General features: G+C 42.8%; 1 protein-coding gene across 5 annotated transcripts in view; it reads left to right on the top strand.

The window, feature by feature from the left end:
- Positions 1–4,290: 4,290 nt before the first annotated feature.
- TSC22D2 (TSC22 domain family member 2) overlaps positions 4,291–16,792 on the top strand; it is a 46,537-nt gene continuing 34,035 nt past the window's right edge. The window contains exon 1 of one of the 5 annotated variants that reach the window (XM_062213147.1): positions 4,291–6,685. In XM_062213147.1, the coding sequence (XP_062069131.1) occupies positions 4,716–6,685 (1,970 nt within the window). In that variant the 5' untranslated portion in view covers positions 4,291–4,715. The remainder of the gene's footprint in view (positions 6,686–16,792) is intronic. The other 4 variants (XR_009868194.1, XR_009868195.1, XM_062213135.1 and 1 more) reach the window with 4 other exon arrangements.

Below are 16,792 nucleotides of genomic sequence, written 5' to 3'. Positions count from 1 at the left end.
ACAGAGATCTCCCGTCTTCTAGTTCACTCCCCAAATACTTGCAACAGCCGGGGTTGTGTCAGTCTGAAGCCAGGAGCAAGGTGCCCTAGTCAGGTCTACCACGTGGATGGTAGGGACCTGCTGCCCCCTAGGGCACCCATTACCAAGAAGCTGGTATTGAAAGCGGAGAAAGGGCTCAAACCCAGGCACTCAGGTGTGGGATGCAGGCATCCCAAGCAGATTGTTAAGTGTTGAGTTAAATGCCTGCCCCAGCAAGATCCTCAATTTTAACAGAAAGTACTGTTTTCTTTTTTCTGCTCCAGAGTGTTTAATGTTTCATTATTTTAAATACAATATGCACTCACTGAAAATAAAAAGTCAGGTTTTCTTGAGTATCTGCAGTTAACATCCTAGGAGCTTGTGATTATAAAATAATTCACCATCTGGTACTGACACGGTTACATAATAATCTCGTAGAATCTGAGGGTATGCTGTTTACAAATGATGAAGAGATCTTGCTGTCACAGTTATTTTTTTTTTCAACATTAGAAATAGTCCTTAGTTTTAGTTTTAAGTGGGTTTTTCCCTCTGCGTTGCTCCTAAATGTGTTTCCCATACAGTGTTACAAGAAGTTTTTGAAGGAATTATGAAGTACAGGACAAGCTGGGAGCTCTGGGAGCAGTAACAAAGGTTTCTGGGTGCAGGCTTGGAGCCAAGGTAACTGGAGTAAGACCCTTCCTCTTGAGGTTTCGGACTCCTGTGAATGAGGCAACCACATTGCTTATTAACAACTCTGCGCGCACACACACACACAACATATGAACTTACATGTATATCCTGTTTTCTGCCATTTTAATTAGTTATTTGAAGGCTTTTAAGTCTTTGAAATGCATGACCTTTTGTACTTTAGAAAGCCTTCTACCATTTTTGTCCCCTACACAATGATTTCACACTTATTTGTAGCAATGAGAATTTTTATAATTTCTTCACAGTGGTTTTGATGCAATAAATCCTCTACCTTTTTTAAGTTCAAATGTGTAAAAGAAGCTAAAGTCCTTAACCTTTTGGAAAACAGTACTTCCAAAAGAACTATTTCATTAAACATACACACAAATCTTTAAATATCTAAATGAAACATTTGAATTTTATAAATCTTATTTCTTTTTTTTTAAAGATTTCTTTATTTATTTGAAAGTCAGAGTTACACAGGGAGAGAAGAGGCAGAGAGAGAGAGAGAGAGAGAGAGAGAGGTCTTCCATCCGCTGGTTCACTCCTCAATTGCCCATAACAGCCGGAGCTGGGCCGATCTGAAGCCAGGAACCAGGAGCTTCTTCTGGGTCTCCCATGTGGGTGCAGGGGCCCAAGGACTGGAGCCATCTTCTACTGCTTTCCCAGGCCACAGCAGAGAGCTAGAGTGGAATGGAGCAGCTGGGTCTCAGGCGCCCATATGGGATCTTGGAGCTTCAGGCCAGGGTGTTAATTGGCTGCACCACAGCACCGGCCCCACAAATCTTATTTCTAATATGTCTTTTAACAACTTTAACCTTTCCTGATTACCAGAAATTTAGAATTTCATCTCTCCTAAATTAGTTTTATCTCTTCTTTCATTTCATAATATATCCTTTACAACTTATTTATGTAGAAATGGTCTTACAGGTAAGCAAGATTTTTCCTTTAAATGTGTGGTTTAAGGATATCATGACAAGTGATCAAGAAGTTTACATAATAAGATAATATAATGGTACACGCAACATTTATTTTTCCAAAAGCTCCACAGCCAACAGTACTTTCAACAATGTGGTAAATAAATGCAAAATTAAGCTTTTGTATGTTCATATTATATTTAACCAGCTGATCTGACTTATTGATGAAAAACTGTCCCTAACAATGACTAGAACTATAGGTTTAGAAATGAAACATTCCATTAGCTCTCTCTGCCACAACAGCAGCATAATGTCACACTTTGTGCTTTTACTCTCCCACCCCCTTAAGAAACAGGGATGTTATTACGGGGTCTTATTTCACATCCTGACCTCAGTCACTTGGGTTTGGAGGATATGGTTTCTACTAAGGTTAAAAGACTTCTCTCTATAAATTAATTACAATTAAGACCATAGCATATTCTCTATAGATTTTAATTATCAAAATCTTTTCAGATAAGAAGTGTGTCTACTCCTCAAAGATTTTAGAACTGGATAAAATGACATACAACATACTGATTTATGAAAGTCACCAAGATGTGATTACTAAAGCTGCAACAGACAGGGAATCTTGATTTCCAGTAAGACTTTTAGATTCTACCTAAATGATGACTTGCTTTAGTATATCAGAGTTCAAGAGCCACTACTCCTATTTGTTTTAATTGTTTGAAATTATGCCCTTCAGGGCCAATGCTGTGGCGAAGCAGGTTAAAGTCCCGGCCTGCAGCGCCAGCATCCCATAAGGGCACCGGTTTGAGTCCTGGCTGCTCCACTTCCAATCCAGCTCCCTGCTAATGTCCTTGGAAAGCAACGGAGGGTGGCCCAAAGACTTGGACCCTTGCACCACATGGGAGACCTGGAAAAGGTTCCTGGCTCCTCACTTTGGATAGGCTCAGCTGGGCCATTGAAGGCATTGGAAAGTGACCCAGTGGATGAAAGATCTCTGCCTCTACCTCTTTCTGTAACTTTCTCTTTCAAATAAATAAATCTTTTTTAAAAAAAGAAAAACAAATGGTATTACCATTTGTTTTTGCTGGGAAGTAACCACAAAATGATAAACTCGCCAGCACTTTCACAGCTATTCTTCGCACCAGTTCAGGAAAGGGTGCTTTCTGACCTGTTACGGTTGTTCATGGTCCAACCAAAACCATGAACACCCTGGCTCCAACTAGCAGCTTTAGAATAAACAAAAGAAAGAACTAGATCTATGTAATGCAGTAGGTTCCACATTTGTGGAGTCACTAGGCTGATTTCGTGCTGAAAGTAAAAACAGTCTCCAGAGTTTAAATGAACTCTTCCAGCCTGGAATCAGCAAATTCAGGAAAATCAGGAATATGTTAGCAACCCCTAATCTTTTTTGAAACTGACTTCACCCTGGGCAAGTAACCCTCCCCTGATGCCATTGTTGGAGACAGAATTTCTGGCTGCAGGATCATTTTTCTGACTCAATCTGGCTTGCTTTACCTCGTTAATCATCCTGATTCCTCTCAACATTTCACTTCTCTTACTGTAGGGCTCAACCTTTATTTTCAAGACTTTTTAAGTGATTTGGTTCCTCCCGCGGTATCCCTCTTTATCCCATTTAATTCTCCCCTCCAAGGTCCCCACGGCTATCGCCCTCATTTCACCAAGATTTTGCTAAACATTAGACACAGCACATGACCTCCAGCCTTCCAGTGTCTCAGAACAAACCGATGTACAAACATCAGATTAGCGAAGTCGCAAGCTTCTCTCGGCTTAGAATTAAAAACTGTCTTTAGCTCTTCATCACTTAAAATTTTAAATTAAAAATATTTTAAAGAAAGAAACCGCTCCCCCTTTTTTTTTTAACCTTTAGCTCCGCCCATCCACCCCCAGCCTCCACGCGAAACTGCAGGAAACCGGAGGGGGCGGGGCGGTGACGTCACGACGCCGGTGCGTCACGGAGCGGCGCCGGCTGCGGCGCTGGCGGTAGCTGCGGCAGCGGCGGCATTTTAGTCGGCAGCGGCGGCGGCAGCGGGGCTGCTGCTCCTCCCAGCATCCCTGGCGCGGCCATTTCAGCCCCATCTTGGCCGAGGGGAGGGCGCTGCAGCCGCCGCTTCAGCAGTTTGAATTTCAGTTTCTCCAGGATTTACGAACCGGAGCACCGAGGGGGAGCCGAAGAGGCCACCACCGCTACCTCCCATCGTCGGAGCGCCTCCGCTCGCCGGCCAGCCGTCTGCCGCCGCCTCCGCCGCCGCCGCCCCTCACTCTCCGGAGAGCCGCGAGGGGAGGCCGAGACCGCCGCCGCCGCCGCCGCCCGCGGGGGTGGCTCCCCCTGGGAGGGGAGGCCCGAGCCGGCCTTCCCTTCCCCCGGAGCGGGTTTCCGCCCGAAGACAGTCACCATGTCCCTGGGGCTGAGCTCCGGCTAGAGCCGGGGAGGGAGGGCCGCCCGCCCGCAGACCTTCAGCCAGCCCTGGCCCGCGGGCTCCCAGCTGAATCGGGAACCTCCGGCCTCGCCACTCCTCCCGTTCTTCCCTGCGAGCTGCTGCCGGCCCCGTCCTGAGGAGCCCGAGCGGGGCAGCGCCGCCCCTCACGCCGCCGCCGCCGCCGCCGCCGCCGCCGCCTCCTGCTCCTCCACCTCCTTCTTCTCCTCCTCCTCCTCCTCCTCCTCCTCCCCTTCGCCCTCCCACTCCCACCCCCAGCCCAGGCCTGCTGACCGTGCCGAGCGCCGAGCTGGACTGCCCACGGCGGCCCGGAGACGAGGGAGGAAGCCGCCAGCGCGCCCCTGGGATCCCTCTCTTGCTGCGGCGGACGGGATTGAATTGAGGCGCCGCCGCACGAGTGCGACCTGGGGGCCGAGCCGCGGAGATCGACCCCGACAAGGAAGCGGGCAGGAGGATGTCTGAGCGAGCGTCCGGCGCCCGCATCAGCCCGTGACTCCTCAGCTGCGGGCCGCCCACCCCAGCGCGGACTCGGACTTTGTCTTTGGGGGCCCCCCTGTGCGCTGCCCTTCGCCGTTTCCGGCAGGATCCCCGAGGAGCCGGCGTGCCCGTGTGCCCTCCAGCCTTCCTCACCATGTCCAAGATGCCGGCCAAGAAGAAGAGCTGCTTCCAGATCACCAGTGTCACCACGGCCCAGGTGGCCAGTAGCATCACCGAGGACACGGAGAGCCTGGACGACCCGGACGAGTCGCGCACAGAGGACGTCTCCTCCGAGATATTCGACGTTTCCCGGGCCACAGATTACGGGCCTGAGGAGGTCTGCGAGCGCAGCTCCTCCGAAGAGACCCTCAACAATGTTGGGGACGCCGAGACTCCCGGGACCGTCTCCCCAAACCTCCTCCTGGATGGGCAGCTGGCAGCCGCGGCGGCCGCTCCTGCCAACGGAGGAGGAGCCGTGTCGGCCCGGAGCGTCGCTGGGGCTCTCGCCAGCACCCTGGCGGCGACGGCCCCCGCCTCAGGAGCACCCGGAGGCCCCCCGGCGGCGGGCCCGTCTGCCGGGCCGGGGCCCGCAGCCCCGGCTCAGCCGCCCGCCACTTGCAGTTCCCGATTTCGCGTGATCAAGCTGGACCACGGGAGCGGAGAGCCCTACCGCCGCGGCCGATGGACGTGTGTGGAATACTATGAGCGGGATTCCGACAGCAGTGTCCTGACCAGGTCTGGGGATTGCATTCGACACAGCAATACTTTGGAGCAAACTGCGGAGCGGGACAGTGGCCTGGGCGCCACCGGAGGGTCGGTGGTGGTGGTGGTGGCCTCCATGCAGGGGGCGCACGGGCCCGACTCTGGAACTGACAGCTCCTTGTCTGCTGTGTCACAGCTACCCCCGTCGGAGAAAATGAGCCAGCCCACTCCGGCCCAGCCGCAGAGTTTTAGCGTTGGGCAGCCACAGCCGCCGCCGCCCGTAGGTGGGGCTGTGGCTCAGAGCTCGGCTCCGCTGCCGCCGTTTGCAGGAGTCGCTGCCGGGCCGCAGCCAATGATAGCAGCCGCGCAGCCAGGCCAGCCCCAGGGAATCGGGCCCAGCGGCGCCCCTCCGGGGCCGGGTGGGCAGAGTCTGCCGCCAACGAATGTAGTAGCCCAGGCGCAGTCGGCGGTGTCTTTGCCTCCCCAGCCGGTCCCGGCGGTCGGCGCTACAGCCCCGCAGCAGCCCCAACAGTTCGCGTACCCCCAGCCTCAGATAGCGCCTGGGCATTTGCTGCCGGTCCAGCCCTCTGGCCAAAGTGAGTACCTGCAACAGCACGTGGCCGGCCTGCAGCCGCCAAGCCCCGCGCAGCCTTCGAACGCCGGCGTGGGAGCGAGCCCCGCCGCGGCGGCCAGCTTTGCCGTGGGCACCAGCCAGAGCGCCGCCTCAGTGGGCGCGCAGATCTTAGGCGCGTCTTCCCAGCCGAGTGAAGCTCTGGCCTTAGGGCCAGGACCTGCGCAAGGCGGGCAGGCAGCGCCTTGTCAGCCGGCCGCAGTGCCCCCGGCTGCTCTGGGAGGCGTGGTGCAGCCAGGCATGGGGCCTACAGGGGCTGGGCAGCCCCAGTCCGTGCCTCCGCCGCAGATGGGTGGCAGTGGTCAGCTGTCAGCCTTGCCTGGTGGCCCTCACGCCGTGGTGCCCGGAGTTCCAAACGTGCCTGCAGCCGTGCCCGCCCCAAGCGTGCCTAGTGTGTCTACCACTTCTGTTACTATGCCAAATGTACCCGCGCCTCTGGCCCAGTCGCAGCAGCTGAGCAGCCATACGCCAGTGAGCAGGAGCAGCAGCATAATCCAGCACGTCGGGCTGCCCTTGGCGCCAGGCACGCACAGTGCCCCAACGAGTCTACCGCAGTCTGACTTAAGCCAGTTTCAGACTCAAGCCCAACCTTTAGTCGGGCAAGTTGACGATACTAGAAGAAAATCAGAACCCCTACCTCAACCACCACTTTCTCTCATTGCTGACAATAAGCCTGTTGTGAAGCCTCCTGTTGCAGATGCCCTGGCAAATCCCCTTCAGTTAACACCTATGAACAGTCTCGCCACCTCTGTATTCAGCATAGCTATTCCTGTTGATGGTGATGAAGACAGGTATGGAAATCTTTATTTTAAATGTTTCCTAAGAACACTTGGCCAGACACTGTAGCTTAGGACGCAGCTTCGGGAGAGTTCTTTGTTCATTGGGGCTTTTAAAATTTGCTTTGTGTTTAGTAAAAATGGACTGCTGATGTAAAAGTGAGTAGTGAAGGTATTGGTCTCGTCACAGCTGTTTAAAGTTATTAAAATGAGTAGGGATGCAGCGTTTATTCAACAAATGGAGTTTAGCATAACCCTCACAAATTGAAGGCAGTAGCTAGTATGCTGCCACAGGATTGCCCCTTTCTTAGACACCAGTCACACTTGAACACTTCATGGCAGTTTTGTCGGTGTGAGTTTGGAGACTGACACATAAAATTATTTACACATTTTCCGTTTTGGAAAACCAGAAGACCCTCTCATGATTCTAGATTTCTAAAAGAAATCTATGTGAGGAATTCCCCGCAGTGCATCTGGAAAAGCTGGAGAGAGAGGGAAGTGTCAGATCTGGATTTGAAGATTCATACTTAGTTCAGCCTTTCAATAAAAGGGGATAGAAGGTTGTGAGGCTTCTCTGAGATAGTTTTTGTTTAGGCAAAAATGTAAGATGCTCTTACATTCCATTAATCTTTTTACGGTTGGAGAGGAAGGTATTAGATAGAGCCTTCAACAATAGTAAAAGCTGTAGTTCTTGAAAATAAGAGTGATTTTATAATAAAAGTGTAAATGAGAATTACTGGCTCCCTCTATTTAAGAGGTGCTTTTTTTTAATGGTTTATGTGAAAATTGGTGTATTGCTACACCAGTTCTACAACAGTTGGTGTTTGGTTGTGATTTAATAAGGATTGTTAGTGTTTTTTGAAATTTGACAAAGTAAATTTTTAAAAACTGACTTGATAGCACAATTTAAAGTTACAAAAAATGTTTCAGGTGCTTCACAGGTTAGACATTTAGTAGCTGGGGTTTTCAAAGAAAAATTAATTTTAGGTGTGTTAAAATATCAAAACTGGTTTATAGATTTCTAACAAAATTGGTATGTAAAAAATACACTGAGATGTTAAAGCCTTTTCTTTCTATGTTTCTTGAGTTCTTTCATGTACTTTTCTTGACTTCCCATTTCTAATTAGCCTTGTATTTTTGTTATATATGTCTGTTGGTTTGAAAAATGCTCACTGAAATTCATTCATCTTCTCTCTTTTTGTAACTCAAGAGTTCATCTTTTTTTGTAGGTGACTTGCTTGTGGTGAGTGTTTCTTCCATTTGAGGACTCTTAGAGAGTACCACATGTCCATAAGTGAGCCCAGCTAGCTAAAAACTTTATATGGATGGGACTACCAAGATACTGATACGACAGGCCACTCAGAAAAATCCTTCTACTTTTATAGGTGCTTCCATTTTTACGTATGGGGCACAACGAAAAAGCAAACTAAATTTTTTTCCACCTTTGATAATAGTCAACAGGGGGCATTTTCCCTTTTCTGTCTGCCAGAAGCTAATCTTTTCTGATTGAGTTGGTAAATAATCTGTTCCTTACCTCTCTGATTCTATAAACTGTCCTGTATTATTTCTTCAAGAAATAATGACTGGTTTTCCAACCTCCCTACTTTTCTATACTGAAGTACATTATGAATAAAGAATATATTATCCCTCCTTTTCACACCTCTTAAGTTTACAGCATAAGTAATTACATTCCTCTGAACTTAAAATTATGACATGGCACAAAGCAGAGAGATGTGTTGACATCTGGAAACTCTGAGATATATTCTTTGGGGTATGACATCAGAGATGCATTTATTTCTCTTACTGTATTAAAATTGATAATTCAAACATGTAAATGTTTTAATTTTTAGTACAGTAAGATACTACTATACCAGTGTTTTCAATGGCAACAGTTAAGCCAGCTCAGGAGTTTTGATGTTTGTGCAGTCCTACTTTAAACATGGCACTTCCTTTCTCACTTCAATCTTTTAAAATTGGCATTGCTTATCAAATGTGCTTGTCTAATTTTTGTGGATAGTCTTCCATTGGTTTTTAATTTAACATGCTAGTTTCCAAGTTGTAATCTTACACATTTGACTGTCAGTGGGCCAACACCTGGTGAAGGAATAAATCAAGTTAAAAAAAAAAAGCAATTTATAATGGAAAGCCTTCAGGAAGACATTTTAAAATAGTATGCTTAAAATTAAATAATATAGTTTTGTAGACATGTTTAAATTTCTGAGTTGAGTACTTTTGCAGAGACAATACTATATAAAAATCTTAATATGGCGATTTGGGGTTGCCTTTTTTTAACCTGCATACAGTTTTATGAGCAGTCACTCAAAGGTAACACAGATTGGAGTGAGAAGTTTTGAGTAATTATGACCTAAACATTGTGCATAGGTTTCAGATCCTAAGGGAACTTTGGTAAATAAGGTCTTTGTTTTGTAAAAAATTTTAGGATTTTAGTAAACATGGTGTATTTCTTTGAGAAAGGGAGGGGAAATGGGTGATTTCGGTTGTTAAACTAAAAAGTACATCATGATTTGGTTCTATTACCTAATACAATGCTCTGTATTGCAATTTTAAAGAACAAGGCCTTAAGGTAATATATATTTAATACTATTATAGAAGTGTTGATGGTTGTGTATGCGAAAGAATTAACAATTAGCATTGCCTGCTGATCCCAAATTATTAATTACCGTAAAGTTTATATATATATATAGCCATTCTTATTAGAATGACTTGTGGTTCGTTATTGACACTCTTTTAAATTGATCTTATGTAATCTGGTGGGTATAATCGTGGTTGAAAATAGTTAATAAATAATTTGTGGTCACTTTTACAGTAAATGTTACAAAATTTGTTTAAACTACACATTTAGCAGACTCCTCTTTTGTAGATGGGCAAGGTACAAAATATTACTGGCCCTAAAAGGAACACAGTACAGATTGCTTTCCATAGATAGCTGACCAGTGTGAACTCTGTAGGCCGCATTCCAGGAACTCTTATGAATGGCTGTAATTGTGAACTGTCAACTGCAGCCAAAAGACTGTTGAAAACCTGATTGTAAGGACCCCTTAGTGGAAATATCTCTATATCTTGTTAATGATTTTATTTGTGAGGTTTGCTGATGACTACTTACAAAGTATTATAAATTGTGACTCTTAAGTGGTATTTCTGGTATGTGCTGTAAAACACAAAAATTTTTTTATGCACTTTTATATATTTTTCTTTAACAGAGTTCTCATTTTTGTTAATTTGTTTTTCTGGGAGTGAGGATTATGTAAATGTACACCAGGAGGCAGAACTTTCCCTGTTTACAGTAAAACCTGTAATTACTTCATAGAGCTCTGTTACATGAAAGTCTCACTGCAGATAAGGCCAGAAATGGAAAGCTCCTTACTTGAACTGTATTTCTTGGAAGCTTGCTTTTCTTTATTGAATTTTGGAGGCAATTTTGCTCTTCCAGCTTTACAGATAATGTAGAAATCATGCACTAGATACCCATTTAATGCATATTTAAGCCTCTGAGAGAGAGTTCTTACCCAGAAGTTAATAATCAAAGTGTAAAATCATATGTATATATGACATTCTTTAGTATAACAACTAATATTGGTGCATTCATCAGGAATGCCACATTGATTACTAAAATATCATTTAGAAAATAAAATTTACTCAAGGAAATTACATATTCTTCAAAAAAGCTGATGATTTCCCAGGGTATCTGAAAATCCTAAAACCAAGAGTTGAATCAGTAGGAATGTGGCCTTTTATATTCACTAGGATGCATATTGTTTAGAATTTTATGTGAACTAAATGATGTAGGCAAAACATTGGTTATTATTTCAGGAAACATAAGGAAAGGGGGGATTAGAACACAAATCTTGATCTTTATCATCTTTGTAAGAAGTTGTTTTAGTTTTATAGTATAGGATTGGTAATACACATATGTTCTGTCTTTCCTGTGAATAAACATAATACCAATCTATTGGTTCTTTAAGAATTCTGATAATACTGATTTGGAAAGTGTGAGATACTGGATTTATGGAACCTTGCTAATTTGGAATGGAGTTTGTCTTTTTCTGCAACCAGAAAAGATTGGCAGCAGTCATGCTCTCTCTAGTTTCCTCCAATAAGGAAGAGCAGCTCCACCAATCATGATAAGCCAAAATGAGTCTTTCTTAACAGAGTTGTTTGAAAAGTATAAAAGGATTTTGGTAGGAGTTGGGGTTGGGAAGTGCAGAATGATAGCAGATAACCAAGACAAGAAAATGAACAGTGGAATGAGGTGAAGTATGATTCCCAGTAGCAATAGGAAGAATTGTTAATAGTGAGGAACAGTGGTCTAATTTCTTCTATGAATGATTGTTTAAGGACCAGAATGTATTTCTTTTTCTAAAGAGATGCTTTTTTTTTTTTTAAGGTTTTATTTGAAAGAGTTAAGAGAGAGGGCAATACCAAGAGAGATCAATCTTCCATCCATTGGTTCACTCCCTAAATAGCCAAAATGGCCAGGGCTTGGCCAGACCCAAACCAGGAGCCAGGAATTTCTTCTGGGTCTCCCACATAGGTGCTGGTGCCCAAGCACATTGGCCATCTTCCACCACTTTCCCAGGCACATTAGTAGGAATTTGGATAGGAAGTGGAGCAGCTGGGATTCAGCTGGTGCCCATATGGCATCAGAGATGGCTTTACCCAGTGTGCAACCACACCGGCCCCTAAAGAGATGGCTGGTTATTTCTTAATTGCATTATCTCTGACTACTTAAGTATGAGGAAAAAGAGGCTTTACAAAAGCAGATGTGTCTGGTTAAATGTAGCCTGAATAAAGTTCTCTAAGTAATTCCTTATTAATGAGAAGACCAGATTTTTAATAAGAAATCTTAATAATTGACAGTGTTTAAAGGGCATTTGCAGCACAACTCTTGAATTGGAATAAATCCTTTAAGCTTCTGATTGAAATGGTATTGTATTAATTATTGCATCCACAAAGAATATGCATATCTGAGTCACTGGCATAATGTTTTGGATGTACTAAAGTACTGATTATTTTTTGTTCTTAATCTGGCATAGATTGGATCAAAAATTGTGTCTCTTTCTAAAGATTTAGGAACAATAGCTAATCTGAATCATCACTATACATTATTCTAGGACTTTAATAAATATACTTGAATATATATACTTCAAATTTGACTAATATTAAAGGGTTAATGATTATTTCTAAAAGAATTTGCATAATTTCTACTTTTAAATTGGGTGAATTGAATTTCATCTGTGCTGCTCTAAATTGCTTACTCCTCAAATTTATTTATTTTTTTATTTGAAAGGCAAAGTTGGGGGACAGGAGCAGAGAAGAGAGATAGATCTTCCATCTGCTGGTTCATTCTTCAAATAGCCATAATGGCCAGGACTGGGCCAGGCCAAAGCTAGGAGCCTAGAACTCCATCCAGTCTCCTGGATGGATCTCCCACAAGGGTGACAGGAGCCCAGGCACTTGAGCCATCTTCTGCTTTCTTGGATGCATTAGCAGGGAGCTGGGTCAGAAGTGGAGCATCTGGGACTCAAAACAGTACTCAACAGTGGCTTGACCCTCTGTACCACAGTGCTGGTCTCTACTTCTCAAATTTAAAACCCCAGATCAGATTTAAGTGTTTGGTTTTATTTGTATCCTAACGTTTGCTTATTTGGTTATAATGAGTTCTCATCCTTTAGGTTGCACATTTATATATGATGGTTAAGTGAAAAATCTGCAGATAGTCAAGTTAATTTTATTAGTATTCACCTATGACATATACCTGCTATCAAATAAGTGAAGTCTGAATATTAAAATACTTTAGCCTCTTTTCTGATAAGTTTTCACCAAAATTTGACTAAACAGTGGTGTTTGGAAGATAAACTTTATGATCAATATGTCAGTTACTGTAAATAGTGCTGGTATAATTCAGTGTTATCTTTGATGTTTTAGGCAATCTGTCTTCATTATTAACACAAATAGTCTAATTTGTGAATAAAGGATTTCCAAAGCAGAGTTTCAAATCCCACTAGTTTCTAAAGTTAGAATTAGAATTCAGTTTGACCATGTGACTTTTTATGTTAAATCAAAACAAATCCTTGCTTTGTATATGGTCTACCTGCCCTTTGAAAACAGAACAAAAACAGTAAAGGGGAGGAAGGATCTTTTGATCAAATAAAATCAGTAGTGTGTTTAATAATCCATTAACCTTTCTTTAGTGGGCATTTAAAGACAGGCAATGGTGTCAGGCATGCTTGGGCTAAAATCCAGCTGTGCTACGCATTTGAGGCATTTGACCTTGAGCTAGTCGCTTAGCACTCCAAGACTTGCCATGTTGAAAATGGGGATAATACTTTCCGTACAGAATTTGAAAAGATTAAATGAGTTATGCAGGCTATTTGTGAACAATCAATAACATAAGACAACATGTACGGCAAGCTTTATTTACATCACAGAAACGGAATGTTTCAGTGTCCAGACTACTCTCCCAGGTCACTCTTTGTGTGCTGCAAATCATACCAAGAGTCTTTGATTTTTATCTGGAAGTATCCTTACATGTATATATGGTATGAATGTAATCAGCGAAAAGGAGATATTATTTTAGGCCAAATAAGCCATGTAGTAAGAAGTATAGCAAATTGTATTCTATTTCTGGCTCTTCCACCAGTTAACTGATTTCTGTGGTCAAGTTATTTACCTTCTCCCAATTTTTGTAATTTATAAAGAAAGAATTTGGAACCTGGTCAGATTTTAAGGTTCCATCTGGTCCGTATACATATGAGTCCCCACTTTCAAATATGCTAGAGAACTGCCAACCTAACCTCTAGACAGTAAGAGAAGGTGAATACTTATTAAATAGATTGAATGTCCATGAAAACATTTAGAGCAGTAATGTCAGTCATTCGGCTTTATCTCTGAGTAGGAATGACTGGCACACAGAAATAAGACTATCCTGCCCTCCAAGATCTTGGGCTGTAGGAAAATGATTACCAAATGTATACTTTATATATATATTTATATTTATATATATATATAAAATATAAGCCATGATGGAGTTACATGGTGCTAATGGGAACAATTTGAGATATCAAATCTGATTACAGTAAAAAGAAAATAGATTGACTTCATTTAAGAATTATCTGCATAGCTAATATGTTTATGTAGTTCAAAATTCAAAATACACAAAGTAGCATACATTGGAAGCCTCCCTACCACCCCTGGTTTTTTTTAACCCAGAAGTAACCTATTACTTGTTCATTCTCTTAGACTAATTCTTAAGCTGAATCTTAAAAGGGTCATTCACTGATAAGAGAAAGGGGTGGTTTTACAAACCAAGGATAAAGGAAGCTTCTATAATGATATGGAAGAGTGAGAATCTTTCAGATTTGGGAAATGATGTCAGTAATTTGACAGACATTGACCAAGGTGAAGGACTTAAATATAATGATAGGAAATTTAGATTTGTGTAGTGATTGCTGTTAAATGTATCTTGAAGATTTTAGTGTTAAAGTACTTTGTATCTTGGGCCACTTCAGCACTCTTTTCAATGATTACTGTATTTCAAATTAAAAATCTTAAGACCAAATTGTGTTTAGGGAATACCTGGAGGAGTGCTGAGTCTCCCAAAATCAAAATTCTCAGCAAATGGAATGCACTAGCTGATTTAGTATGCTTAGCTCTATCAGTAAGGCCTTGATGATGAAGCAGTTGCTCCACATCCAGATGCTCTACCAGAAATTTATTTTTACACAGTATAGTGTAGAAACTATAACCTTACATAAAAGCATGAACCAAGTTTGTGTCAGACCCTGTGTATACATAATCTTATTTGATCTTTTCAATGACCTGTTAAGAAGTGTTTTATTCCCCCTTTTTCATATGGATTGTGAGACTCTGAGAATTTGAGTCACATAGCCTTTAAGTAACAGGGCATAGGCCCATACTCAGATCTTTGACTCCAAAGCCATCGCTCTTAGATACTCCCATAGTTAGAAGTCTTGTTTTATTAAGTGGACAGTATGATGGGGAGAAAGAAAAGCTACTGTAGCTACAAATTTATTGTATTTTAGCCCTTTACCTAAAGGATGTTTTTAATCATTTAGCCCAGAAAATAATAAAGATGACCCTTGTTGATCTTTTGCTTATTGTTTCCTTGATTTCTATTTAGAAGTCTCTGCAGTTGACTTGACATAGATAAGGAAAAGAGAAGGTGTTTGTAAGTTTTGGGGCTCCTGTACATCACTCTTTAAGCGTCCACAATTTTTATAACTTAGTTTTGAAGTATGTATGGGAGGGTGTGCTTCCTCTTGGTTACAGTTCCCCTCCGAAGACAGTGTCTTGCTAAAGTAACTAGATTTCTATCACATGCTTTGAGTCACTTTCTGATGTGACATGATTTTCATGTACATGGAAATTAACATGACAAATTATAGGGTCAGGGAGAACCATGTCTACAAATAGAAAAGCAGAATTTTTATTTAAGTCTCTACAAACCATATCTCAGTCTTCTGAAGAATTGCTTCCCTGGTTCTGTATTTACAATGCTAATTTATAATGACATCAAATAAGTTGTTAGAAAACTGGTTTCAGTTTTATTTCTTGGGCAGTACGTAATTTGTGACAAAGTGACATAAAATTCAATATTTCACTCTAATATTGTAAAATCTACCTTCCCCAAGATGCCTTCAGGTTTCAACAACTATAACCTTGAAATGACCCAATTATCAGCATTTACCTAGGGCTCCTTGTTTCAATTTTACATCATTCCAAAACAGAAATCTTTGATGGTTAGGTCCTTCAGTATTTACAAATGATTCTTTTCCTCTCCGCTCTCTTGAAGTTCCTTGACCAGTTAGGTTTCACAGATTTGTCTTTTTTTTTTTTTTTTAAAAGATTTATTTATTTACTTGAAAGAGCTACACAGAGAGAAAAGGAGAGGCAGAGAGAGAGGTCTTCCGTCCGCTGGTTCACTCCCCAACAGGCACAACACCCGGAGTTGTGCCAGGTGCTTTCTCCAGGTCTCCCAGGCAGGTTCAGGGGCCGAAGGACTCAGACCATCCTCTGCTGCTTTCCCAGGCCATAGCAGAGAGCTGGACAGGAAATGGAGCAACCAGGACTCAAACCGGTGCCCATATGAGATGCTGGCACTGCAGGCAGTGGCCCCACTCGCTATGCCAAAGCGCCAGCCCCCAGACTTGCCTGTTTTAACCTATGCCTGTTAATGCTTGGAGACTATTTGCTAAAAATCTCTCATTTATGGATAACATTCCAGTTGAAGTATTCAGAAACAATAGTACTTATATTGTAGTCTAATTGGCTTCTTCATTTTGAATATATGTAGAAATATGTAGATATAGTGGCTGTTTGTCAGCTTGTGCACCCTAAGAGTATTCTGACATGATTTAAAGACTTTAGGTGCATTTGTTGTGTTGTACTTCACAGGTTCTTTTCACACCCCAAGATTTACTACTAACTGTAGCTTTGTCCCTTTTTTGCTTTTACATTTGATTTATGAGAAACAGTTTACTATTAGACTGCAAAAATGCTGTGATTTCATATGGGCCATCTTCCACGGCTTTCCCAGGCCACAGCAGAGTGCTGTGGAGCAGCTGTGTCTCATATGGGATGCCGGCGCTTCAGGCCAGGGCGTTAATGCACTGCCCCACAGCACCGGCTCCGTGTGAAGATATCTTAAAGAGTGTCATAGATATATCGTGAATACCCTTTAAAGAATTTTTAGTTCCAGACTTGCGTAGTACCTTCTCAGTTTACTGTGTTATTCTCTTATATTTACTATATTCCTTTGAGTAACTCAGTTTAAACTTGAAGTCTCCTATAAAAATAGCAAAGTACTTTCCATATAGTACGGGGCAGGGGTAAGGGGAGTGAGCCAGATTGAGTTTTCGGTGGGTTCTGTTGGTGTTCATTTGATTTCCCAGACTAAGTTGTAAACAGTGAAAAGTGGCCTGGTAAATGTATCTTGAGAGGATGTAAGACATTAAGCAAGTAGTAGTTAGAAGCCTCTTAAGGGTTTTGCTGGTTGTTGGCAAGTCTAATCAGTGCCTTTGATTGCCTTAAAGATTGCAGAGAAAGGATTAAAAAAGGGATGGGGACTGAAATAAGGCAAGG

The sequence above is a fragment of the Lepus europaeus genome, chromosome 2, assembly GCF_033115175.1.
Source record: "Lepus europaeus isolate LE1 chromosome 2, mLepTim1.pri, whole genome shotgun sequence".
Lineage (NCBI taxonomy): Eukaryota > Metazoa > Chordata > Mammalia > Lagomorpha > Leporidae > Lepus > Lepus europaeus.
This window is presented reverse-complemented; position numbering and strand designations above follow the sequence as displayed.